The 24,824-nt window shown below is 39.4% G+C and overlaps 1 protein-coding gene across 4 annotated transcripts in view; it reads right to left on the reverse strand.

Annotated features, from left to right (window-relative positions):
* The window catches only part of Stxbp4 (syntaxin binding protein 4), a 152,512-nt gene that overhangs the window by 64,963 nt on the left and 62,725 nt on the right, over positions 1–24,824 (reverse strand). For all 4 annotated transcript variants that reach the window (XR_004770715.1, XM_035447410.1, XM_027426264.2 and 1 more), the window contains one exon: positions 6,506–6,682. Coding sequence is in view for 3 of the 4 variants with exons in the window: in XM_035447410.1 (XP_035303301.1) it covers positions 6,506–6,682 (177 nt within the window). In the remaining variant the exon portion in view is untranslated. The remainder of the gene's footprint in view (positions 1–6,505; positions 6,683–24,824) is intronic.

The following is a 24,824-nucleotide window of genomic DNA, read 5'->3' on the forward strand; positions in this document are numbered from 1 at the left end:
TCACCAGTAGACAAGCGGCTCTTCCCCCAGAACTCCAGCCGCCTCCATAAGCCGAGAAACATTCCACACCAGTTGGAAGAACAGATGCCACAGGCCCATGCAGAGTCCATGTCAGTCAGGAGAACGGCACTAGTAGCACTACCGGAGGCCAGGCTGGATCTAGAGACCCAAGAAGACTTCAGTTTTCCTGGATGCCAGACCAGATCAAGGGACACAAGGCCCCCAAAACTCCAGCAGAGACATCCTACAGGACCTGAAGACTCACCAGTCACTAGAATCCTTGGCCACTTAGGCCAGAAGACCAGAGAAGAAATAGAAATCAAGAAACAAAACACCCATCCAACAAAGACGAACACAGGACCCCAAATCCACACGACTAAACTCAAGTGTAAGAACATAATAACAGAAAGGGCAATGGTACCACCAAAATCCAGCTATCTTACCACAGCAAAACCTGAACATTCCAGTGCAGCTGAAGCACAGGAAAATGACCTTAAAATAACTTTAGGAAGATGATAGAGGTCTTTAAAGAAACGGAGGAAAAGACAGGCAAAAAAATTGGAGGAAATCAATAATCTATTAAAGAATGTCAGGAAAACCAAGTTGGGGGGGGCAAACAGTTGATGGAAACAAATAGAACTGTTCAAGACCTGAAAATGGAAATAGAAGCAATAAAGAAAATACAAATTTGGGAATATATTCCTCATACTGGAATACCTTGCCCAGCCTAAATACAAGAAGAGTTGCTTAGTCGTACTACAACTCGATATGCTATGTTTTGTTGAAACCCATGGGAGGCCTGCCCCTCTCTAAACAGAAATAGAGGAGGAATTGACTGCAAGGGGTGGGGGTTGTGGGAGGAGAGAAGGGAGGGGGAACTGTAACTGGGATGTAAAATAATATATAGATAAATGAATATTGGAGACTTACATAAGTTTGAAAATAGCAAAGGGAATTACATGTAATTGGGCAGGGGTACCCAGAAGATACAAAACTCAAGTTAAATAACTTGAATACATGGGCAACTACATTTAACAAGCCAGAGGGCAAAGATGAGCCAGGTGCTTTAATAGGTGGAAATCTACAAATGAAAAGTTATTTCCAATTAAAGCTCAATGCTAATACATAAATGTTTTTGTACTTGGAAGGGGAGGTGGTGGTTTCCAACTTCATGTTTGCCACAGACATAACCGAAATAAATAGAAACTTAAAAGTTAAAAGTAAATACATTTTTAAAATATGTAATTAAATATCAACAAAAGTATGTAGTTATTTTAGTGTCAATAGAAAATGGTTGTAAGGGGCAAGATTCACCGATGGAATCCTAGCATTTTCATAAGAGATGGTTGTATAATCCCAAGCCTTAAAGTACCTAAAAACATTGTTTTAAAATACATAAATAAGATTAAAAAAGGGAATTCCAAGAGTGATATTAGTATGTTTCTCCAAATACTGATGGTTTAAGAACATAACAACATTACTATGAACAAAAAGGAACTGAACCCCTGATGTCCTCCACCTTGTTAACTACATGAAAAAGTACATGACATGGCAGATATCTTTTCAAGTTCACGTTGACCACCTGTAAGGATCAAATGCACATAGAGTCAGGAAACAAATCTCAGCAAATGTTGCTGGGTTGTGATCCCATAAGCTAGATTCTTTAGCCACAGACAAGAACCTTTCTGTGCCTCAGTGGCATTCATAAATAAGGGCAAAAAAAAAAAAAATCTTCCCAAGTTAATCTATATATTTGATGATCTTACAGTAAAATTTGCAATCCCAATCTTTTGGTTTTTTTTTTTTTTTTTTTTTTGGTGGTATGGATAAGCAGTATACAGAATATGAAATAAGAGGGCCACATTGCCAATATACTTTTAAATAAAAACAAGTAGATGGCATGATCAGACTATCAAAAAAGACACTGTAAGCAACAAACTGTGTTATCAGTGGTAAAAGGTAGGCTAGTGAAAGAGACTAGAGAGCCACGCCCACATGGAACCTTATAATAGGACAGAGATGACACCAAGCTGAGTTAGCAAATGAGATTTTCACATGAAGGATCAGATAGTGTTATTCATGTGGAATCATGGAAGAATGAAATGATTCTCCACCCCCATGTAGTGCTACAATACCAATCATAGATTTATCAAAACCTCACAATTTCTAGAAGCAAATATAAATAAATATCTTTGTATCATCTAAGACTGAAGGACTTTCAAAAAGATGTAAGAGGGAAACAATCGATAAATGTGGTGGTCTGAATAAGAATGGCCCCATAGGCTCTTATATTTGACTTTTTAGTCCCCAGTTGTAGAACTGTGTGGGAAGGATTAAGAGGTATAGCCTTGTGGTAGAGGAGTGTCACTGGGGGCAGGAGGAATGGAGGCTTTAAAAGTTCAGCACAATCCAAGTAAGCTTTCTGTCGGATGCTCGTGGATCAACATGTAAGCTTTCGGCTACCACTCTAGTGTGATTCCTGCCTATCTGCTGACATGCCCCTTAAAATGATGGTCATGAACTCCAAAACTCTGAGACTATAAGCCTCAGATAAACTCTTCTATAAGTTGCCTTGCTCCTGGTGTCTTAGTAAAGTAATAGAAAAGTAACTAAGACAATAAGTTTCCATGAAAATAAAAGTTCCTTTCTATTTCATTATAGAGTAGAAAAGGCAAGTCACAAGTTTGAGAGGGTAGTTTTATAACATATAAGTCAATAAAGGATTAGTAACCAAGAGAATCACTACATGTCTCTAAGCAAAAGACAAACAACCCAATGGGAAAATAAAAGATACAAAAGCACATTTCACTGAGAAAAATAAGTGACTACTGAATGCATAAATATATGCTCAACTGGTTATCTCAGTCAGGGAAGGACAAATTGCAGGTTTACAGCATTTAGGGATATAAATGACTCCATCATGGTTGATTTCAGGCTTCCAACCTCCATCAGTGAACACAGCATTGAAAGAGACAAGTTCTCATGAGCCAGTGCCTATGGTTCCCAGCACACCATTATGTTAGTCATTAGTAACTAGGGGAATTCAAATTAAACTATACTGGCATAGCAATTATTGTACCAACCAGATGGATAAAAATTCAAAATAAAAGAAAGCCAAGGATCAGCAAGGGGTGAATGGTAATTCTAATCCATTCTTCATGAGAATACAAATTGGTTAAAAATACTTTCAGTCACAATTAGGCATTTACTTATAAAGTTGAACATACAATTATCCTTCAACCTGGCAATACTACTTCTCATAGCTAACAGTTACATATACGGAGAAAGTTACATATATCAGAATGTTCTCAGGAACATAATTCACAGTAGAATAATACAGAAATAACAAACTGCCCATCAGATACAGAATGGATAACTGCACGGTGGTAATTCACACAAAGAAGAATAAAGATGAAAAAAGATACCAACTAGCTACATATTAACCCGGTAATCAGGCAAAACTAAACAAACAGTGAGTAGATATGTAAGTAGTAAAACTATCAAGAAACTGGTAGACACTAAATTCAAGAAAGCAGCGAACTCTGAGGGCAAGGGTAGTAGATGCAATCTGGAGGGGCGGGTGTTGTGGTCCCTCACAGGTATTAGTAATGCTTTATTTTATATTTTAAAAATACTTATTTTTATTCATGTGTGATGATTCACATGTAGTGTACATGTAGGTGTGGTTGCCCAAGGAGGTCAGAAAGGGCATCAGGTCCCCTGTTGCTGGAGTTAGAAGTTGTGAGGATGGTGGGAACAGGTCTTGGGTCTTCTGCAAGAACAACAAGTACTCTAACTCCTCAGGTCTCTCTCTCTAGACCCAATAATGTTTTATTTCTTATGCTTCAGATAGTTTTTTTTCAAATACAAATTAGAAAATATATTGATAATTTAAGGGAAGTTATAGTAATAAATGAAAGCATCATTACAGAAAGGATCTATGTCTAAACAAATAAATACTTAGGAGCTGCAGAGATAGCGCAGTTGGTAAATTGTTTGCTGTGCACCTCTGTAAAAAGCCAGGTGAAGTGCCACATATTTGTCATCCCATCTCTGGAGAGGTGACCAGAGGAGGGAGGATCTCTGGTGCCAGTAAAAATCTCTATAAACACTCCTCTCCCCTCACCCCCAAAAGATGGATAGCTTTCTAGGAACAATACCTGACGTTGACTTCTGGCCTCACTCACACACTACTCAATATGCAGCCCCCAAGTGCAAAATAAGTAAACAGAGATAATTAAATCTTTAAATATTCATTCTGTAGTACCTAGTCAATAGATTCTTAAGCAATGTCGCACACAGCTGAAAAAGTTACTTTTTCCCTACTGATATCAGAATTGGAAAATATTGAATATTGAGATGCTTATGTTTAATATCTCCTCTCAAAAAGAGAAGAAAAGCATTTTAGAGAGGTAGTTTAGGCTCTTATTAAAAGGGATGTCATGAGATCTCACCTAAAGCTACAAAGAGAGAGAACATGAATTAATTATATTACCAGGCAACTTGGGACTAAAATATTTCTCACTGGAGAAGAGAGGATGCAATAACCTAAACTTTATACAGCAGAAACCCACACCCGGAGCTGGAGAGGTGATTCAGTGGGTAATGGTGCTTGCTGCATGAGCCTAGGGATCTCAGTTTGTTCCCAGGAACCTATGCAAAGACTGGGAGAGAAATGACTCCGCAACACTGACCTCTGACCTTCACATGCCCTCCCACCTCCAAATACCTCCTCACACAAATGCTAATAAAAGATTTAAAAACTAACAAAACAAAGCAAAAATCACTGGATAATTTTATGCAAACCTCTTAAAAGTATATTACTTAAAATTACAGGGCTAAAGAACAGTTCAAGAGGGGCTGGAGAGATGGCTCAGAGATTAAGAGCACTGACTGCTCTTCCAGAGGTCCTGAGTTCAATTCCCAGCAACCACATGGTGGCTCACAACCATCCATTATGAGATCTGGTGCCCTCTTCTGGTGTGCAGATATACATGGAAGCAGAATGTTGTATACATAATAAAGAAATAAAATCTTAAAAAAAAAAAAAACAGTTCAAGAATAGAGCTCTAGCCTAACATACGTAAGGTCCTACTTCAACCTCCAATGCCACAAAAAAACAACAGCAAGAATTCTGAACTATTACACACTGGCAACTCTTGCTGCAAAAGTAACTAGTTATTTTATTAAAAGTATCCTTAATAATTTGATAATTTCTACGATATTTTCATAATTAGGTTAAAGTTACGTGGCATAGCCACAACTGTTTAAAAATGTACATAGATAAACAAATGTCTGTAACTAACATTCCTAAGTGCTGCTGCTTGCTCAAGTGCTATGTATGGGTTCTTTCCAGGTCTCCTCCATGGTGGGTGGGTCCTCTGGCCGGCCGGCCTTCTGTGAGCTGGTTTACATGAGTAGATATATGGGGAAATGGATAGGGTTTTTCAGAGCTGAGCAAAGAAAACCTCACATTTTCTGTTAAAAATCTTCTTTTCTAAAACTAGCTTCATTTTAATTTGGTATGTTAAAGAACTTATATGCTTAAATATTCATAAATAGCTCAAATTTGTTCTGTTGTTGCTTGAAGGCTGAATGGGTTAGAGCTGTAAACAGCCATTACTTATAAGTGAAGAATTTTTACAAAGCTATAAAATACCTACTTCAAGTCATTGTAGTTTATACTACACACACGCACGCGCACACACACACACACACAGACACACACAGACACACACAGACACACACACACACACACACACACACAGACACACACAGACACACACAGACACACAGACACACACACACACACACACACACACACACACACACACACACACACACACACACACACAGGCCTACTATGGTTTTTGAAGCTTAGTCATAACTAAAGGTACACTGTGGACAATTCCCACATAGGGATGTTCAGCTTGCTTCCTGCAAGGTACTCAGTATTGTATTGCAAATGAGCGTTCTTCTGGAGGAGCCCAGGTTAGTACTCCTTAACTTTGAAAGAAGCCAAACCAAACCAAACAAAACAAATTCAAACTTGGTTTCTTCTCATTAGTCATCCAGCCTCTCCTGTAAGAATTCATTAGCATGTGTACTGCTATACTGCCCCAGGTTCTCTAATCAAAGAGCAAAACTCATCCCTTTAATCCCCTCCTTCCACCTCCACAAAACAAATTAGCAAACTCAAAGACAGAAAGAGAAAACCAGTGCCATCAATTAAATGTTAAATAGTTCCAGGCCTGAATGGCTGAATGGAACAATGTTGACCAATGACCCAATTAATTCGGGGCCCGTGCTTTTCCATCGCCAGGCTTTATGGATAAAGGCAGGCTCACAACTTCCATGCCACCCTCTTCACGACACAACATCCTATCATGGAATAATAGAAGACAAACACTGACCTAGTTTAGACGTGCAGATGAAAAGAAAATGAAAACAGGATACACGACAGTGGCGAGGGAACCATGGTAACTAGAGAGGGCTGTTTGCTTACTTTATTTTGGTCAGAATAATGAGCAAGCTGAGCCTTTAGCTCTGAGATCTCAGTCTCCAGCAGATGGATCACTTCTTCATAGTCCATTTCCATCCCATGTGCCTGCCTCTGTGCAGCTTCAGCAAGATGGAGCCGGCTTCGCAGAGCTCGGGTTTCTTCAGCTACGGCTTTGGCTTCCTAAGGAGTTAAAAGTTAACGTCAAGTGAGAAAAAAACGCAAAATACACTTCTGTGGTCTATACAAAGTGTTTTTTTTTTTTTCTTCTCATTTTGGCAGTTATGACTCCAAACCTTAACATGTCTATGTTCTTTATCTTCCACCTAAAAACTAGAAAGTACATTATTTCATTATGTGACCTAGCTGCCCCGTCTTTTGTTGGTTTCTTGAAGCTTCTGTATGACTCTTTAGAATCACACACCTAGCATCACTTTGGGAAAAATGAAAGAAGGAACAGAAAACTGAAAATCCGAAATAGATGAATAGGGAAGTATTCAGAAGACAAAAGGAGTAAGCTACAGAAAAAAGGGGCTGGTGGAGTTGCTGGTGTTATCAGAAGTCTACTGCAGCTTCATCAGATGCTGGGAGTCCGGTTTCCACGTGGACCAAGCCCCAGAGGCAAAGTTTTCTCTGGACATCAGACTGTTACTTCTTGCTTTGGTAGCAACATAATACATAATTGTTTATCAATTGGATACAATGTTCAGGAGGCAATTACTAAACACACAGTGCGTGCTTCATCTGTCTTTGCTCTTTCAATTTTTGGAATAACATGCGGAGAAATGGATTGAAAACCATTTACATAAGCAATCAGCGACCCAGAGAATAAACAAGATGAACAAGGGCATTGAGTACACAAAATTTTGAGCCCAGGCTTGCTTGACTTCAATACTAATGATTGCTTTTCTTCACTTCACAGTCTTTGGATGACAGAATAAAACAAAACAACAACAATGCTCCAAACACTAGCTATACTCTTTATCTTGGAAGGTAAGGGTGGCAGCAGCCATGGGCTCTCTCAAAATGTACCTTGGTGTCAGGTCACAGTCCCCTAAGACACCCACATAATTTAACACGGCTGCTATTATAGTGTAGAACTCTTTTTTAGAGAGTGCAGCAATCTCTCTTCTCTGTAATGGAACTTTCTGCTCCAATTGCTATGGCTAATATTAAACTATAGCTATTCTGATGTTCTTGAAGCTGTTATGGAGCATTTGCTTTTGTTGGAGCATGAAGTGCTGAGAGAAGTAGGGTTGTGGGGATATTCTCAAGGGTCTGTTCAGCATCTACTAACTGTTCATTATATGTGAATTCCTGGAATCTGCATGGACAGTATACATGGAAAATTCTCACCCTTCAAAACTTACAATCTACAATTGGAGAGACAGTAGCTTAGGCATGAGTTACGAGCTCAGTGAGAAGGCACTGACTAGAGACTCGAAGAAGGGACCACCATGCTATGATTTCCTGAAGAGAAGCTTTCTGGGCAAAAGGAGCACATGGGCAAAGGGCCTGGGACTGGATTGGGCTTTGTATCTTTGGAGAACACCAAGGCAGTCAATGAGGCAGAAACAGTGAGAAACAGTGGGAATGACAGGGAAGTAGGAAGACACCAGGACAGAGAGGAAACACCAGTGTGGAGACAGGATGACCTGGAGAGGCAGGCCTTAGAGAGCATTCACAGGCTTCCCTCAGAGTGAGGAAGGAAGGAGGGACTTAGCAGGGGAGTGATACAAACTGGTGATGTGGGATGTCCTTCTGTATGCTGTGAATATGCGTTGCTTTTATTGGTTGATGAATAAAGCTGAGTTGGCCAATGGCCAGGTAGAATAGAGCCAGGTGGGAAATCCAAACAAAGATATGGAGAGAAAGAAGGCAGAGTCAGGGAGATGCCATCTAGCTGTGCTTGGGGTGAAATGCCAGAACATTACCAATAAGTCATGAGCATTGTGGTAAAATATAAACTAATAGAAATTGGTTAATTAAATTGTGAAAGCTAGTCAGTAATACACCTGAGCCATTGGCCAGACAATTATAATTAGTATTAGGCCGTAGAGTGGTTATTTGGGAACTGGCGGGCTGGACGAGAAACCTCCGTTTACAAACTGGCTTAAGTTTTAAGGGGGTGCATTTCATTGATCAGTGAAGAACAGACTGTGTGGGAGACACAGGTGGGAGCAGAAAGAGGAGGAAGGGAACAGGTAAAGCTAACTGCGGCTGGCCAGGGTGGTTGTAGAAGAGGCGGTAGATGAAGTGGTTAGAGTTCCAGTACAGTTTGGGAGTGGAACAACAGGCTGGGTCATCAACAACATGAAGTTAGCATCTATTTCATAAGACAACTGTGGAATATGATGTGAATACAATACAAAGGGGCAAATAATACCTACACCTTTTCTGGCTCAGCCTAGAACATAAGGTGTGATGTACATAAATGGAGTAAGGAGTGGTAAAGAAGATAAAATAAAACAGAAAAAAAAAAAACCAACATGAACAAATGAGCGGGAAGGAATGTGGCGCATGAGAAATGATGCCAGGTGGGTTTTGATTGAGGTAGAGGGGTCCTGTTGGAAGATAGTTTTTGTTGGTTTGTTTTTAGAAGAGATATATAAACAGATGAATAAATCAAATTAATTTTAAAAGGTAAAGCTGGCAGCTGGGTGCAAAATGGAATGGTATGGGATGTCCCCTGCCTTCTCTACCTGCACTCAAAGAAGTTGAGTCCCTTCAAGTAAACGATAGTACTTGTCTTCTACTGTAAGGGTGCCTTTAGAAATGAGAGTATGGAAGAGAGAGGGATTACCTAATGCACAGCACCTGTCAGTCCAGCCCAGGTGACCAGGACAGTTACCAGTGACATACCGGGGTCAGTTTCACACCAGATTACTGTTGAGTACACTCCAGGTAACGGCTTAATATGCCAGCCCTGTTCTAAAGGTTGTATGTGTCAAGTCAGCTAACTGCATATCGTAGTATAAGGAATGTCTAGAGGTATCCTCATTTCAAAGACAGGGCACCAAAGCACAGAAAGCTTAGTGCTAGCCAGGGCTGGGATTTGAACTCACACAGTTTAGTTAACAGAGCTTATGCTCTTGGTTACTAGTCTATACTATTTGGTTAACTACAGAAAACATTATTTAAAAAGAAAAAATCATTTGTAGGTACCAGTTATCAACAGCACCAACCAGCCCTGCACTAGCTTAGGATGTGGTTATAACAACAGACTCTCAAAAACATTTGAGGATCCTGAACTGTTCCCCATTTTCTATCCCATCAAAAAAAAAAAAAAAAAAAAAAAAAAGCCTCTGAAGTGAGAGAGGAAGGGCAGGAAAATCACCCCAGCTGCGGTGAAGAATCACTAATTTGATGATCTGTCCTCTTCACACTCAGTCGTGCAGCTTTTATTCCTCCATAAAAACAGCACTTTTATTTTTGTTCAAAGAATGCTGGTTAATTAAATGAAGAATCTGGACAGGATTTATGCAGCTATCGCAGTGGAATGACGGTAATACGGTGTGAAATACGGCTGGGTGGTAAGAGATGCAGAGGTTTTGATGCTGAATAAATTCGTACCATTTCTTTTGTAAATGTCTAACTGTCAGGCTGGTGAATGTGACCCCTTAGCAAGGTTCTAGCCCAGTTCCTGCTGAATGGCTGCTTAAAAGATTAGTGCACTGAAATGATGCCTTTTAGAGAAAGCAGTAAAGAAACGATAACAGCATTGGGCCGGATTTAGCAAGAGAGGATCACAACAATCCATTTTCTCTTTTCCTCTCAGGCTGTCTTCTAATAAATAACTGCAAAGCCTCCTATGTCAGTAACATCTGAGTGACAATTTTCTCAGGGCCTCATCATCAACCTGAAGTCCCAATTAGGACAAATACAGAAGTCATTTGCTCAAACACTTTATGTGAAGTAGAGGTTAATTCAGATCACCAAGGTAGATCTTAAAAGAAAAACAAAGACATAATAGCTGATCAGGAAAGCCAACCAAAACATGCTTTTAAATATTTAAGTAGTGGCTGGGCAGTGGTGGCGCACGCCTTTAATCCCAGCATTTGGGAGACAGAGATAGGTGGATCTCTGTGAGTTCGAAGACAGCCTGGTCTACAGAATGAGTTCCAGGACAGGCTCCAAAACTACAGAGAAACCCTGTCTTGAAAAACCAATGAATAAATAAACAAACAAATAAGTAAGTAAGTAAATAAATAAATATTAAATAGTATGAGCAAACTCAGTAGAAGAAAATGCTGAAATGTGAAATACAGTCAGAACTTATCTAGGGACAGCAACGAGTCCACAGTGCCTCTTTGTTAAATAAAGGTTTGCCTCCCCCACAATTTTGCAGTGAATCTTTAGGAAAGATAAGACCAAATTCTTCTTTGAAAATGTAATTCAAGCCGATGGTAATCTTTGTAGGCCACAGATACTTTGTCCTTAGCTAAAAGCTGCTGTGCTGTATGTTTTCATACATGCAGCATTTTCACCTACAAAGTAACATGATCTACAACGAAACAAACAAAAACACTTGCTTAGTACAAAAGCGTATGCTTTGGATGGGTCCTAGATAGGTCAGTATCTTAGATCTGAGATTCATCCTCCCAACCCCCACTTTCTGCCTATATAATTCTCTAAGACTCGGCATATTCATTTATAAACAGGGCTCTAACAATGATAAGACCATAATAACTCTCACAAGAAGGTTAAAGAAACTATTATCATTTTGCTGGTATTTCCTTTGTTTCTTTTTACTATGTTGGAGGGAAAGGTTCATATTATGTATGCCATTACACAGCCTGACAAGATAATTTATTAAGTAAGGGCTTTCTTGAGGCACTCAATTGGTAATACTAGCTGTCTGGAAATGTAATTTGCACATGTCTTTTTTAATGATTAAAAAATTACGTGAAACTATCCTCTCTCTAGGTATGAGTGTTAACAGTTCCCTAAAGTAGGGGAAGCATTAATTGCAGTTGCAAATGTGTAATTAGCTCAGAAGTCCACAACATGTACAAGCTCTGTAATTTATAAGCTGATCAGTAAATCTTTCAAATGTCAGTGGCTCACAGGAGAAAACAGCAGATTGCAAGGAGATACGCCTTTAGTAAGTTATGCTACCAAGCCTTGAGAATGCTTCTCTTATCAGTTTCCGACATTCACTCACTGGAAAGCCTTTCTTAGTCTTGGGTCCTATTTACAGTTTTTGAAAAAGATTAAGGCTTACTGCAGGAAGAAGGCTGTTTGGTGAATGAGAGTTATCTAAAAGCAAGTTATGGCCAGTCTCCATAATTTGTGTGTATCTGACTTATTTATTTTTAGCTGTCTGAAAGGATGATCTCAAAGTGTTTTGCAGATATATTCGTGAATGAATGACTACACACCCAAGCTGGACTTGAAATTCAATGTAAAACAGGATAGTCTCCAACTTCAGTTGATCCTCAGCCTCCCAAATGCTAGGACTAGAGGCATGTAAGATCAAGACCATCTCACAGGAAACTTATCACCTGTCTCTATGCCCCCTCCTTTCTTCCTATCTTCATGGGTAATCCAAGTCTATTGACTGTACCACCTGACTCATTAGTCAGTCATTAAACACTTGTCAAGTCTTTATGATGCAACTGGCAGCCATTTCTTAATCCCTTTTGTATCCCCACATTGGATTTGTGTTTTTACCACCTTGTGCATGGGATGAAACCCACATAAAAGGTCACCTTGCCTTGTCACTGTATTTGTTATTGCAGGGTGCTCTTCACATTTCTCAGGGACCGGTTTACCTCAGTCATCGGTCAGGTTCCACCGTAAGTTAACAAACATGGTTCACAGTAACATGCATCCTCCCTCTCCACATTTCAAAGTTCTCCTCTACCGGCTTGCAAGTAAGCTTCCAGCTTTAGTATATTCACCTGTCTTCCATGATGGCACACACAAAGATTCAAACATATGTCTAATGCACATCTACGTAGGAATGTAAAGGATTCAGATTCGTTTCATAGTATTTATCAAGCAAACGAGAAGATATAAAATCTAAATAAAATGAAGCAACGTTAAAAGAAATGTTATACGTCACTTGTTTGACAGTTATGTTATTTTTGCATTAAAGATTTAAAAATTACAAATATTTGTCTAAATTTCCTTTTTCACCATGTATTAATACAGTAAATACCGTCAACTTGATAAAATCTTAAAGGTTCATTCCAACCCCACCTAATCCTTATTCTACAAAGTCTGAAGTAACACTTTGTGTGTGTGTGTGTGTGTGTGTGAATGTATGATATGGATAATTTGTAAGTTTAGGAAACAGGGTTTAATTTATATGAAAAAGTAAAATCTTTACTGTGCAAAGAAAGAACCGCTTAAACTTTCTGGAGGAAAATTAGGTCAGTCATATTATAATTAGCTCTAATTAACCTTCCCAGGGGTTGTCAATTCCTTTACCTGAAGCTGCCTCACCCTAAGAAGTATAAAACTCATTTCTGCCTCTGAACAGCAACGAAAAATCAAAAAAATACCTTTCAATCTCTACATAAGGAGGAGTTCCTAGTCAAGGACAGGTATATCAGTACATGACTCAGATGAGTTCTACCATGTGATGATCTTTACGACATAAATATTTGTTAGTTTAAACCATGTTTTAACATCAGGATGGTGTAAACCTGAACATGTAGCTTTCTGGTGTAATGAAGGTTGACATAAAACAAAAAACTATTTGCCAATTTTAGTTACAAATGTGCCCAAGGGGTATATTTATAGTACTGGAAGCCTTTCATAGAGTTTAAACCCTTTTTATAGACACAATGCAGCTCAGTGGTTAATATCTTTAGACATTAAACATGGAGAATTCCTCCAAACTTTAGGGCTTCAGGAGCTCCGTTGTTAAAAGAGAAATGTATTCCTTTCAAATTAACCATGAGAGGTTTAATTGGGATACAAATTTTATTAAACTTTTTTTTTTTTTTTTGGTGTGTGTATGTCTGTGTGTGAGAGAAAAAGAAAGGGAGAGAAAGGAAGAGAGAGAGAGAGAGAGAGAGAGAGAGAGAGAGAGACAGAGAGAGAGAGAGAGAGAGAGAGAGAGAGAGAGAGAGAGAATGAGAATCCTGTCTTCTTGAAGTTCAGAAAGGGGTGGGGACACAAAGTAGGACACACCCTAAGGATGTAATGCCCATATAAATAATTATAATATCTGATTCTAGCCAGAGGTAAATAAAATAATCACTTATCCAACAATTATTCAGAAAGTACTGTTAAGACTGAATAGCTGAAACAAACCTTAGACTATGTTAAGAATTGAGTCTATAACTAAGGGTGATGCCACAAAAACAATAAATGGATGCTATAGGAAGCCTTCTGGGGGGAAAGTGTATACTCTCATCTTACACTATAGGCTGACAAAATACTTTCAGCATTAAATAGAGATAGGAAGGGGATCTGGGTAAATATGCATCTGAAATAAGGCCAGGAATAAACTTCTTCAAATATTTTGCAAAGAAGAAAAATAGAAAAATTAAAATGACAACACAAAACCACCAGTGTTTATAAAATGAGAGGGGATTTTTGTAGAGTTAAATATTTGCTTCAGGGTTTGGAGAAATAAGAGTCAACATCTACCATGTAAAGAGAAATGGGATATGGCAGGTCTTAAGAGTATGAGAGAAGAAGATGAAAAACCGAGAGAGGAGATGCAAGTAAGACAAAGGCTGTGCGGAGAAACTATTTTAGAGCATCATTTCTGTCACATCAGCAAGGGCAAGTGAGATGGGGCAAGTGTGAGAAGGAAAGGAGCACATGAGAACACCCAAGGGTGTGCCCTATGACCTAAGGCTCTTTCCACTTTTTAATGGTTCTATTGCCTGTTTAAACCTCTCCCCTGAACACCGGGTTTCCAACACAGGGAACTCTGGAGGAGATACAGCAACCATATCGTAGCCATAGCAACACTTGAGTTTGCTAAAGCTTGCTTAAAGTGCTGCATTCACTTCAAGTGAATCCCTAAGTGCAAATGCTGCCTTCAATACTCAACATCGATGACGGAGATCTCATTATTCTGGAATTTAGGCATAGACAATCTCTTCCTATACAATTCAAAGACAACAAACCAATGTACATTTTTCAACAGAGTAGTTTGCTTATGTGGGGTCTGTTTTTAAGTCTTCAACGTTTTGTGAATAAATCATTACTCCAATGTCATGAGTCCCATATGACAGTAGGAGTACTGAAAGTGTTTCTCACACAGCAAACTGCCAAGATAAGACTTTTATAGCATCAGCCACCTTATCGCTACTTCCTCCTTGAATCAAATGTTCTGGTTTGTCAGTCCAACTATTATATATTGCTTCAACATTAAAAAAAATGTTTGGCACCTACGCAGATGTCTAAAGTGTAAACTTAAAGGTGCTCCTTCGGCAAATGATCATGGGCTTTTAGAAGTATGTATTTCTTTGTTCTTAGGAAAATTATGGAGGGTAAGGTCACTTGGTTTTATATACAAACATGCCTCTAACAAGCCACCAGCTCCAAAGTACTTATTAGGAAAGTGCACTAGAAAGGAATGGTTTTGGTCTAGTTTTTTCTCCTATATTCCTAAAGGCTGTATAGTTAGCTCTCATGTTGTCTTCATATAAAACTCACATTTAATGAATTATTTAAAAAGTCCCTGTCAATTCTCTCTTGCAAATTACTATAGGCATGTGCAAAGTGATTGATAGGAGGACGGCATGTGGTCCCCTGCAGAGCCAGACCATAAAAGACGTATTGTATGGAACCCTATCTTCACCAGTTTCCCATAGGGAAATGTCCTATAGGTAATGGCATAAGCAAATTAACTGCAGGTCTCCATGAAGAATACATCTCTTTCCTTCCAAATTCCTCCAACACTGAAGATGGTCTCTAATTTAGCCAGCACAATTCAAAGGAGTTTATAATACAGACAAGACAGAAAAAAATGTCTCTTAGAATTCTTAAGACACCAAGATCTTTTCTACATTAAAGGAGAAATGACTATTTGGTAATGGAACTTCTGAGATAGACACTTACATTAGTCATTCCTGCTATAAAATATCTGAGTGATCTAACTTGTAAAGAAAGGTTTAGTTAACTCACAGTGTTGTAGATTCAAAGTTCCAACAGCATGATGATGACTGACAAGGTCACTTGACTATGTCACATCATAGTGCATGGTGTTATGGTGGAAGTGCAAGCGAGATGGGGCATGTGTGAGAAGGAATATTTGTGTGGAAAGAAAAGGCTCCCATGAGAACATCCAAGGGTATTATGACCCATGACGTAAGGTCTTTCACTTTTTAACGGTTCTGTTGCCTGTTTACCCTGAACACTGGGCTTCCAACACGGGGAACTCTGAGGAGATACTGCAACCATATCGTAGCCATAGCAACACTTGAGTTTGCTAAAGCTTATTTGGAGTGCCACATTCACTTCAAGTGAATCACTAAGTACAAGAGATGCCTATACAAACAGGATGATGACAGGGAGTCTGGGAAACCACATATCCTGCTCCCTTTTCAAGTAAGCTTTCCTTACCTTAGGCAGTTTCTAGGGCAGAGTCTAATGCTAGGAAAAAGATATGTTACTTTCTGATCACACACACACACACACACACAGAGAGAGAGAGAGAGAGAGAGAGAGAGAGAGAGAGAGAGAGAGAGAGAGAACTGACGCTGAAAAATACATCCAAGTATATTTGTTCTATAAGCTTCTTTAATCACACTGTTGCCTAACATTATAAGTGCTTTATAATTGTTCTCCAAGTACCTTTTTTATTTTTAAAAGCTTTTCTAAGGTTAGGGCTGAGCCACAATTCTAATATCAGAGAGAGATCTCATGTTCATAAAATCTCACCCAGTGGTCACGGCCTGCATAATAGTAGAATATCACAACTAGGAAGGTAACGGTGAAACAATCCACCAACCTCTTAGAGAAAACTAGTTTTATAATGCTCTCATCAAGAAAACAGGAGCAGCTCGTGGATCGATACAACAATCCAGGTGGATCCAAGAGAGTTAAGATGAGGGAAAATTGATCATTATGAAAAGCGGCTTGCTAGATGGTTCCATTTGAATAGCATTATCAAATGACAAAAAGTAGGGTGGACAACAGATTAACAGTGGTCAGGTATTAGGAGGGCAGGTGGAAGGAGGTGGTAGTAGCCCCAAAGAGTAGCATGAGGTATCTCTCTGTAACAGTTCTTTAGTGAGAATAAGAAGTTGTCAGTCTAAGAGGAGGAATAGTTTACTATAGCATGCTTTTGAAACAGAAAGGACTGACACAGCAAATGCATTATTTTTTTTTATTTTCTTCCCTCCAATAATGAGATGGTATTTTAGAATAACTACTAGTACTGTTATTGAAAACTATTAAAGCTAAGAAGGTCACACTGATATAAAGATTAGAGGTGTCCCTGTTTCTTTTTTTATATTATTTTTTATTTAAATTAGAACCAATCATCTTTTACATACCAATCCCAGTTCCCTATCCCTCCTGTCCTCCCATTCTCCCCCTCTCCCCCAACCCCTCATCCCATGCCCCATCCACTCCTCAGGGAGGGTGAGGCCTCCCATGGGGGATCATCAAAGTCTGTCACATCCTATGGGGCAGGACCTAGGCCCTCCCCCGTGTATCTAGGCTGAGAGAGTATCCCTCCATAGGGAGTGGGCTCCCAAAGTCCGTTTCGTACACTAGGGATAAATACTGGTTCCACTGCCAGAGGCCTCATAGACTGCCCAGGCCCTCCCAACTGACACCCATGTCCAGGGGGCCTGGTTCAGTCTTATGCTGGTTCCCCAGCTGTCAGACTAGGGTCTGTGAGCTCCCACTTGCTCAGGTCAGCTGTTTCTGTGGGTTTCCCCAGCATGGTCTTGACCCCTTTGCTCATCACTCCTCCCTCTCTACAACTGGATTCCAGGGATTCAGCTCAGTGCTTAGCTGTGAATCTCTGCTTCTGCTTCCATCAATTATTAGATGAAGGCTAAGGGAGTCATCAATCTCATTATAGGGGAGGGACATTTAAGGTAGTCTCTCCACCATTGCTTAGAGAGAAAGCGGATGGGAGAAGGGGTGGGGGGGGAGAACATGAGGGATCAGGAAGGTCGAGTTGGGGGAAGAACAGAGGAGAGCAAGAAAAGAGTTACCTTAATAGAGGGAGCTGTTATGATCTTAACGAGAAACCTGGCACTAGGGAAATCTCCATAAGTCCACAAGCATTGTTTCTTTAAAACGTAAAGGAACACATTCCTCAGAAGTATGGGACTATGCTTCTTTTTAGAGATAGTTAACTTGTTCTCAAAGTTATCTTCCTTGCCTCATCCACAAACCAAGACAGAGTTGCTAGCAGTGTGTACTGTGACGAAGTCCATGTCAGAGAATCCCGTGTAGGGAGAAACCCTGAACTGATTTGACCTCCTATTTCATGCCCTTCTGAAGTCTTCAGCCCAAACTCTGCACAGGTGAGGAGACTACAAATGGGCTTATCTGATCCCAGTGAAGTTGCCAAATAAACAATTTCCCATGTTCCCTCAGAGCAAAGACTGGTTCAGACAAGCTAAGTATTTTGGTGCTGGAATATTCACCAATTCATGGTTGCCTGAGGTCATAACACTGCCTTGGAAGGACTTTTAAAAACAACTCCAGTGAGAGGGTGGGTTTTAGAAAGTTGTTGATCAAAGGGAGATGCTACAAGAATGGCTCATACCTGTTAGAAGTTGTTAGAACTTGAAGGAAAAAAAGTGACAAGTTTAATTTCATGGGAAATTGTCCTCATAATTTTAAACAGCAGGGCTGGGCTATTCTGTAGGGCATGAAATCTCACCAAGAAAAAAAAAAGAAGGAGGAGGAGGAGAAGGAGGAAGACGAGGAAGACGAGGAGGAGGAGAAAGAGAAGGAAGAGGAGGAGGAAGATGAGGAGGAGGAGGAGAAGGAGGAGAAGAAAGAGGAAGAAGGAGGAGAAGGAGAAGGAGAAGAAGAAGAAGAAGAAGAAGAAGAAGAAGAAGAAGAAGAAGAAGAAGAAGAAGAAGAAGAAGAAGAAGGGTTTCAGAAAGTAGTAGAGTCAATTCATTACAGAATATGAAGTGCCATGGCGATTCCTGGTTGAAGAAAAATAAGGGGCCAGACCCTTTCAGTGGAAAAGCATGTCGGGGCCATGCTTGTTCTTTTAAGTCCTTCCTCTCTCTGCCTTCTACCCACTATCCCTTTCTTCCCTGTAGTCACTCATTGCTTTCTTTTTAAGTCATTACACTGAAGGTAAGTCAGCTTCCATAATTTCAAAATAGCCAAAGAACTTTTGAAAGGGGGACACCATGATGCTTTTAGGATTGCTTCATCCTTTTATAATAAGATAAAGTCTCAAAGTGAGTTAATAAAGGATCTTTCCCTATGAATTACTGGTCAGAGCTCCCTGCTCCTTCAACAACACATGCTATTGCCATTGCTCTTGCTTACCTACCATAACTTGCTTGTAAGATGCTATTGCTGAAGATGTAACACACTTTGGATACAGGATACAGAGAAAACAAGCTGGAACTGACCTAGAAACTTCCTACTGGCTAGCTTTTATATTTCTGAAAGGTGCTATGCAGGTAAGTGAGAGAGAAAAGTATCAATGTACCCTCTATGCCATAATACCCACCTGCCAGACAATATGTGCCTACAGGTACAGCAGCATGACTGTTATGGACATAGTCACTCACTTTCTGATTAGACGGGATGAAAGGCATGCGCCACCACTGCCCAGCAAAAATTTCTTAAAAATTGATTACTTTTGAAGTGTTTTAAAGATACACAGAATATGAAAAGTTGTGATTTTTAAACATTTTATTACAGTTATTTATTTATTTATTTATTCTGTTTACGTGTGTGTGTGTGTGTGTGTGTGTGTGTGTGTGTGTGTGTTTGCATGTCCTGATGCACATGTGGAGGTCAGAGGACAATCTGGGGATTCCATCCTCTTCCTCTACCATGTGGGTCATGGGGATCACACTCAGGTCATTAAATTTGGTTACAGGTGCCTCCACCTGCTGACCCGTCTTGCCAGCACGCTTCACATTTAAATTAAAAAGAAAATTTTTGAACATAAAACCTTGCCCTAGTTTAATAATTTTCTCATTCTTTGTTCTTTTGTTAATATTTTAAGCTAAACCCAATCTAGTTCTTACTGACATAAGACTTTCCCATTATTTCCTGAGCAAAATTAGTGTTTGGCTAGTGAGTAGTCTTGAGATAGAAAACAGTCCAAGCCTGTTTTCTGAGCACTATGCAAATCCATGGACTCACAAACAAACAAACAAACAAAACATGGCTGAGGAGGCCACAGGCCTTAGAAGGGAACTTATTAATGCTCTTTTGTTAAATGGACATAGTGACCAAAGGCCTTCTAAATGTTTATGTTTCGATGCACAGGTTAGTGCTGCTTTCCCCCTTGCTTAGAGGAATTTCTTTTTCTGCTGAGCAGCAGCCATTGTAGACTGCTCATTGGAATTGACCCAAGAATTGAGACTAAGTGACTGTAGAGTGCTCAGCCCTGAACCTTCAAGGCTCAGGGAACCTAAGAGCTGAAAGATGGGCAAGTGTTGTGAGAGGCTGTCTTCGGAACATGGCATGGCCATTGCACTCATGAATTCACAGCAGCTGCGGTTACCCACACAGAGATGGCAAAAGATCAAGATAGCCAGCATTCAGATATGGATGGAGGAGTTGCTGAGCTCTATTCCTAGCTAATGAGCGATTGGCAACTTATGGCTACTGAGGGAGGTGGAGTCATTACTGTTCGTGGGTGTCATCATCGTAGGTAGAGGGCACCGTAACTGTCAAGCATGCAGGTATCACTAATTGGACTCAGAAAAAGAGAGAGGGAGAGAGAGAGACAGAGAGAGAGAGACAGAGAGAGAGAGACAGAGACAGAGAGACAGAGAGACAGACAGAGAGAAACAGAGAGAGACAGAGAGAGAGAGAGAGAGAGAGAGAGAGAGAGAGGAGGAGGACATGAGAGTGGGATGGGGAAGTGTAAAGGGTAAGGGAGGAGATAGAGAGCAATTTAGGGGTAGGAATGATCACAGTGGAGGTACACACATGGAGGATATTGCCAAAGAAATACATCAAAATATTAAGAAGAAAAAATTAGGATATTCTAATGATAGAGAATAAACAGACTAGCAATATTACCAGGATGGAAAAAGAGACTGGAAATGAACATTTTACGAAGATATTTGAAGTATAGTATTTTTTTCAATATATAAAAACTGAGCAATACTGAAACAGAGTTTTGTAAGAGTACAATGAATTTGCTAGAAAGTTCTCTTTAACAATCAGCAGAGAAAAAATGGAATTAGCCATTAACTCAGAAGTAAATGCCCCACATTTGTAATCCTGACAGCTGTAGAACGGATTTGGTTTGTGCACAAAAGGAAGCCATTTTTTAAAGTTAAACTTGTAATTTCAGTTATGATAAAGATAGAAAAAGTACTTTGTATAGCTAAAGTTCTTTAATTAAGTCACAAATTCCTACATACTCTAGAAACTTTCTAACAATACCAGTGATCAACAGAATGAAAATGTGTAAGTAAATCAGTTACTTTTCTATAGTTTCAGATAAATGGTGTAACAAAAGAGAAAATGTCTGACTGAGATTTCATGAACATTTATCTCAAAGAACTTTCAAATTTTGATGAAATGTTAATTTTTAACCAGAATAAAAAAACTCAAAATGTTTAGAATAGATATTTTAAAGAAAAAAATTTCAGCTAGATAATGAAAAACAAGTTTTTATTACAGCAGATGGTATTCCAGCTTTGTTAGAGCAAGACATTGAATTTATTGATGTTTTTAAACAAGGGTTTTATTATTTTATTACACCATAAGATAGATACATATGGTAAAAAACCCACAAACCTGTGCTTAGCTTTCTGATGCTCACTGTTTAAAACTGCTATGGGCACAGTTTTAGTGCCATTATCCAGTAATCAAAAACAACAACAGAAAAGGCAGTGCGATTTACATTTTTCTCATTAATATCACACGGCATATGAATGAACTAATTCACACGAAACTCTTACTAACAGCAAATCTGACTTCTGAATGTAAAACAGTAAGAACTTAAATTGCCAATGAAATTTGCAACAATACAAACCATTATAATTAGTTTATATTTTCATCATAAGTATTCACAGGTAAATCCTAGTTATCAATGTATGTATCAATTTGCTGCAAAACTAAATGGATCTCAAAATAGGTTTTGTAGCTGATACTGTTTAGAGCTAGGACCAGTATATATACTGGAAAATGAGGCTACATTACTGAGGTGAAAAGAATTACTGGATATTCTTAAGCAGATGTAGTTATGAAAAGATAAATCATTCTAAAAAAACCTAAGTTTTGTGACATGGACACAAATATTAAGATACTTTGGGATTTAGTTCAGTTATAAGAAACTTTTAAAGTAAGTTTAGAGAAATTTGAGCATAAGAATCTTTGTTTTCACATAGATTTTATTATGTTAAAAAACAGATCCAGTTATTTCCAATCAAAAATTAATATAATAAAGATGTTCTAAAAGTATAAAGTAATACTATTATAAAGATACCATGCAAAATATAAAATATCTCATTAATAAAATTGTAATATTGTTGCATGCCATTTTTTTTTTCCAAGACAAGAGTTTCTCTGTATTGCTTTGGAGGTTGTCCTGGAACTAGCTCTTGTAGATCAGGCTGGCTTCACAGAGATCCGCCAGCCTCTGCCTCCGGAATGCTGGGATTAAAGGCGTGCACCACCACTGCCCAATAGATTAAATACATTTAAGTTTTTGTTTCTTTCTGCTAGTACAAAATTTAACTGTCTGTAAGTGGCTTTTATGTTTCTATTGGATGATAGACTGGACTTTTACAGTCACCTTTTATTTGGTCTTCAGTCACTTCCTAACCAGATGTTAAATTAATCTCTCGTTTTTTCCTTCTTCCCTTCCTCACCTTCTCAAACATCTGAGTAACTAGTTTGTGGCAGCTGTTGCTGAAATCAGAGGCGACTGTCCCCAAGAAACACTCTCTACTCAGGAGATAAAGCTAAAAAGAAAAACCTAACAAGTATATTGTTAAAAATGAGTGGAAGAGCTTAGTGTTACTCAAAATCCTTTTACCCACAGTTTAGGTGACGGTACAGGAAGACGAAGGGACTGGAGAAAGTGGATAGAAGGGATGAAGAAACACAGTGCAGTGGAGGTGAGGAGAGATGAGAGAAGTCAGTTGGGGCAGGTAATTATGTAGCCCACCTGTCAGCTTTGGCATCTATTTTGGGATTTCTGCAGCTTGGACGGAAAGGGATCCTGGCATTTGGGAGCCAAGGAATACCATAAAGTCACATAACCATAGCAGTTTAGAGCTTACAGTCCTGCTCCAGGGAAAGGTTTCCTAGATATAACAATTCAGCTTCACTGGGGGATGGTTTCCCCAGTGAATCCGTTATAGTTCCGCTCCTCTCTGCTCTGGTAAAAATGGTTACTTCTTTCCTCTGCCCTTGAAAGAAGGTCTCACCCAAACCTCATTCAAGAGATTTATTGGGAGTGAGGAATCCAGGAGGGTGGCTGCCTCTGCCAGAGTGCAAAAGGCAGCTCCCAATTGAACAGGCCCAGGGCTTATATAGAGTTTCTTAGGGGTGGAGTTTTTCCAGGGTGAAGATTTTCAGGGTGGGAATTGGTCAGATTTCAATCCCTGAGTATGGACAAGAGATTGGCTGGATTTCATGCTCAGGGATTGGCTGGTTTCCCTGCTCCGGGATTGGTTGGTTTTTGTGCTGCGTTGGTCAGGAGCAGAGTATGTTTCTTTGGCTTTGGTTTCAGGGCCAGGGTGTGTTTCTTTCACTGGCTTTGGTTTCAGGGCAAAGCGTGTCTCTTTCACTGGCCCATTTTAGTCTTTTGGCTCTGGTTTCACAACCAGGGTGTGTGTTTTTCACTGGCTCTGGTTTCAGGGCCAGGGTGTGTTTCTTTGGCTGGCCCTTTTACCCTACACCTACAGAGTTTTTGTTAAGTTTTTAAAAGGATATTTATAGCTAATCATTCAATCTGGACTATTCAGGGGTGGGGCAGGGGTAGAAGTATGATATGGAAGGAAGCTGACAGTATCAGGAAGATGAACTTGGACCAGATAGGGCAGTGGTAAAGAGTGGTAAATACTTTAAGCATTCAGTTGACCTCAAATTCTTTGGGTCAACAAGTTGAATGCAGAGTGAAAAGGAATGTGGTCAGATGAAGGGTGGAGTAAGATGCTCGGTTTTCTCATTTGTCAAATACCATTGGGGGCAGTTGATCGTTGAACCTGTAAGTTAACTAACACTCAACTGACTACATGATTTGGCCTCAACATTTCAATTTAAATGTCATTTCCTGTCTTCTTTATTTCCATGTTTCTGTTGAACCTGTAAGCTAACATTCAACTGACTACATGATTTGGCCTCAACATTTCAATTTAAATGTCATTTCCTGTCTTCTTTATTTCCATGTTTCTGTTTATTGATTATGGTGATGATGTTACAAGAATACTTAAATACTGTTTTCAAAGAATCAGCTAACCAAAGTTAACACACTTAAACTCTGCAGTTCTCTGGATCAATTGCAGGATGACATTTATTGTTACTTAATTAGACATAAGGTACAAACACGGATCGGGCGTTGGTGGAGCACGCCTTTAATCCCAGCATTCGGGAGGCAGAGGCAGGCGGATCTCTGTGAGTTCGAGACCAGTCTGGTCTACAAGAGCTAGTTCCAGGACAGCCTCCAAAGCCACAGAGAAACCCTGTCTCAAAAAACCAAAAAAAAAAAAAAAAAAAAAAAAAAATACAAACACGGTAAAAATTAAATACACAAAATGGCTTCTCCCTGCTATGAAAGAATGTTCCCATTATTAGAAAGCCCAGCTTTTACCCTACCCCATCTATGAGAAATTATCTAATCCTTCAGTTAGAATTTCATTTCCCTCTAAATTAATGGCTAAAACAAATTGTGTCCATTGTTTAACATTTCTCCTATCACTTTTGACAGTCGTATTAATACTCGAGTGCTTGCTATGGGTGATATACATCATCATATATGGATTTACTCTCACTCAGTTCTTCTGACATTCTTGAGAAGGGTCCTATTATCAAACGAAGGCTTAGGAAGGCAAAGTAGCTTGCTGGAGGTCAACAGCCAGCTAGAGGAAGGGTTGGGGTACAAACCTACATGGTCTAATACTGATGCCCGTGCAGGAGCCCTTATCTCCCACACTTGTGCTTCTGCAATTCACCCATCAGAGAAGAGCCAGAACCTCTACTCTTCACACTTTCATCTCTATCT

This window comes from Cricetulus griseus, chromosome 7, assembly GCF_003668045.3.
Source record: "Cricetulus griseus strain 17A/GY chromosome 7, alternate assembly CriGri-PICRH-1.0, whole genome shotgun sequence".
Lineage (NCBI taxonomy): Eukaryota > Metazoa > Chordata > Mammalia > Rodentia > Cricetidae > Cricetulus > Cricetulus griseus.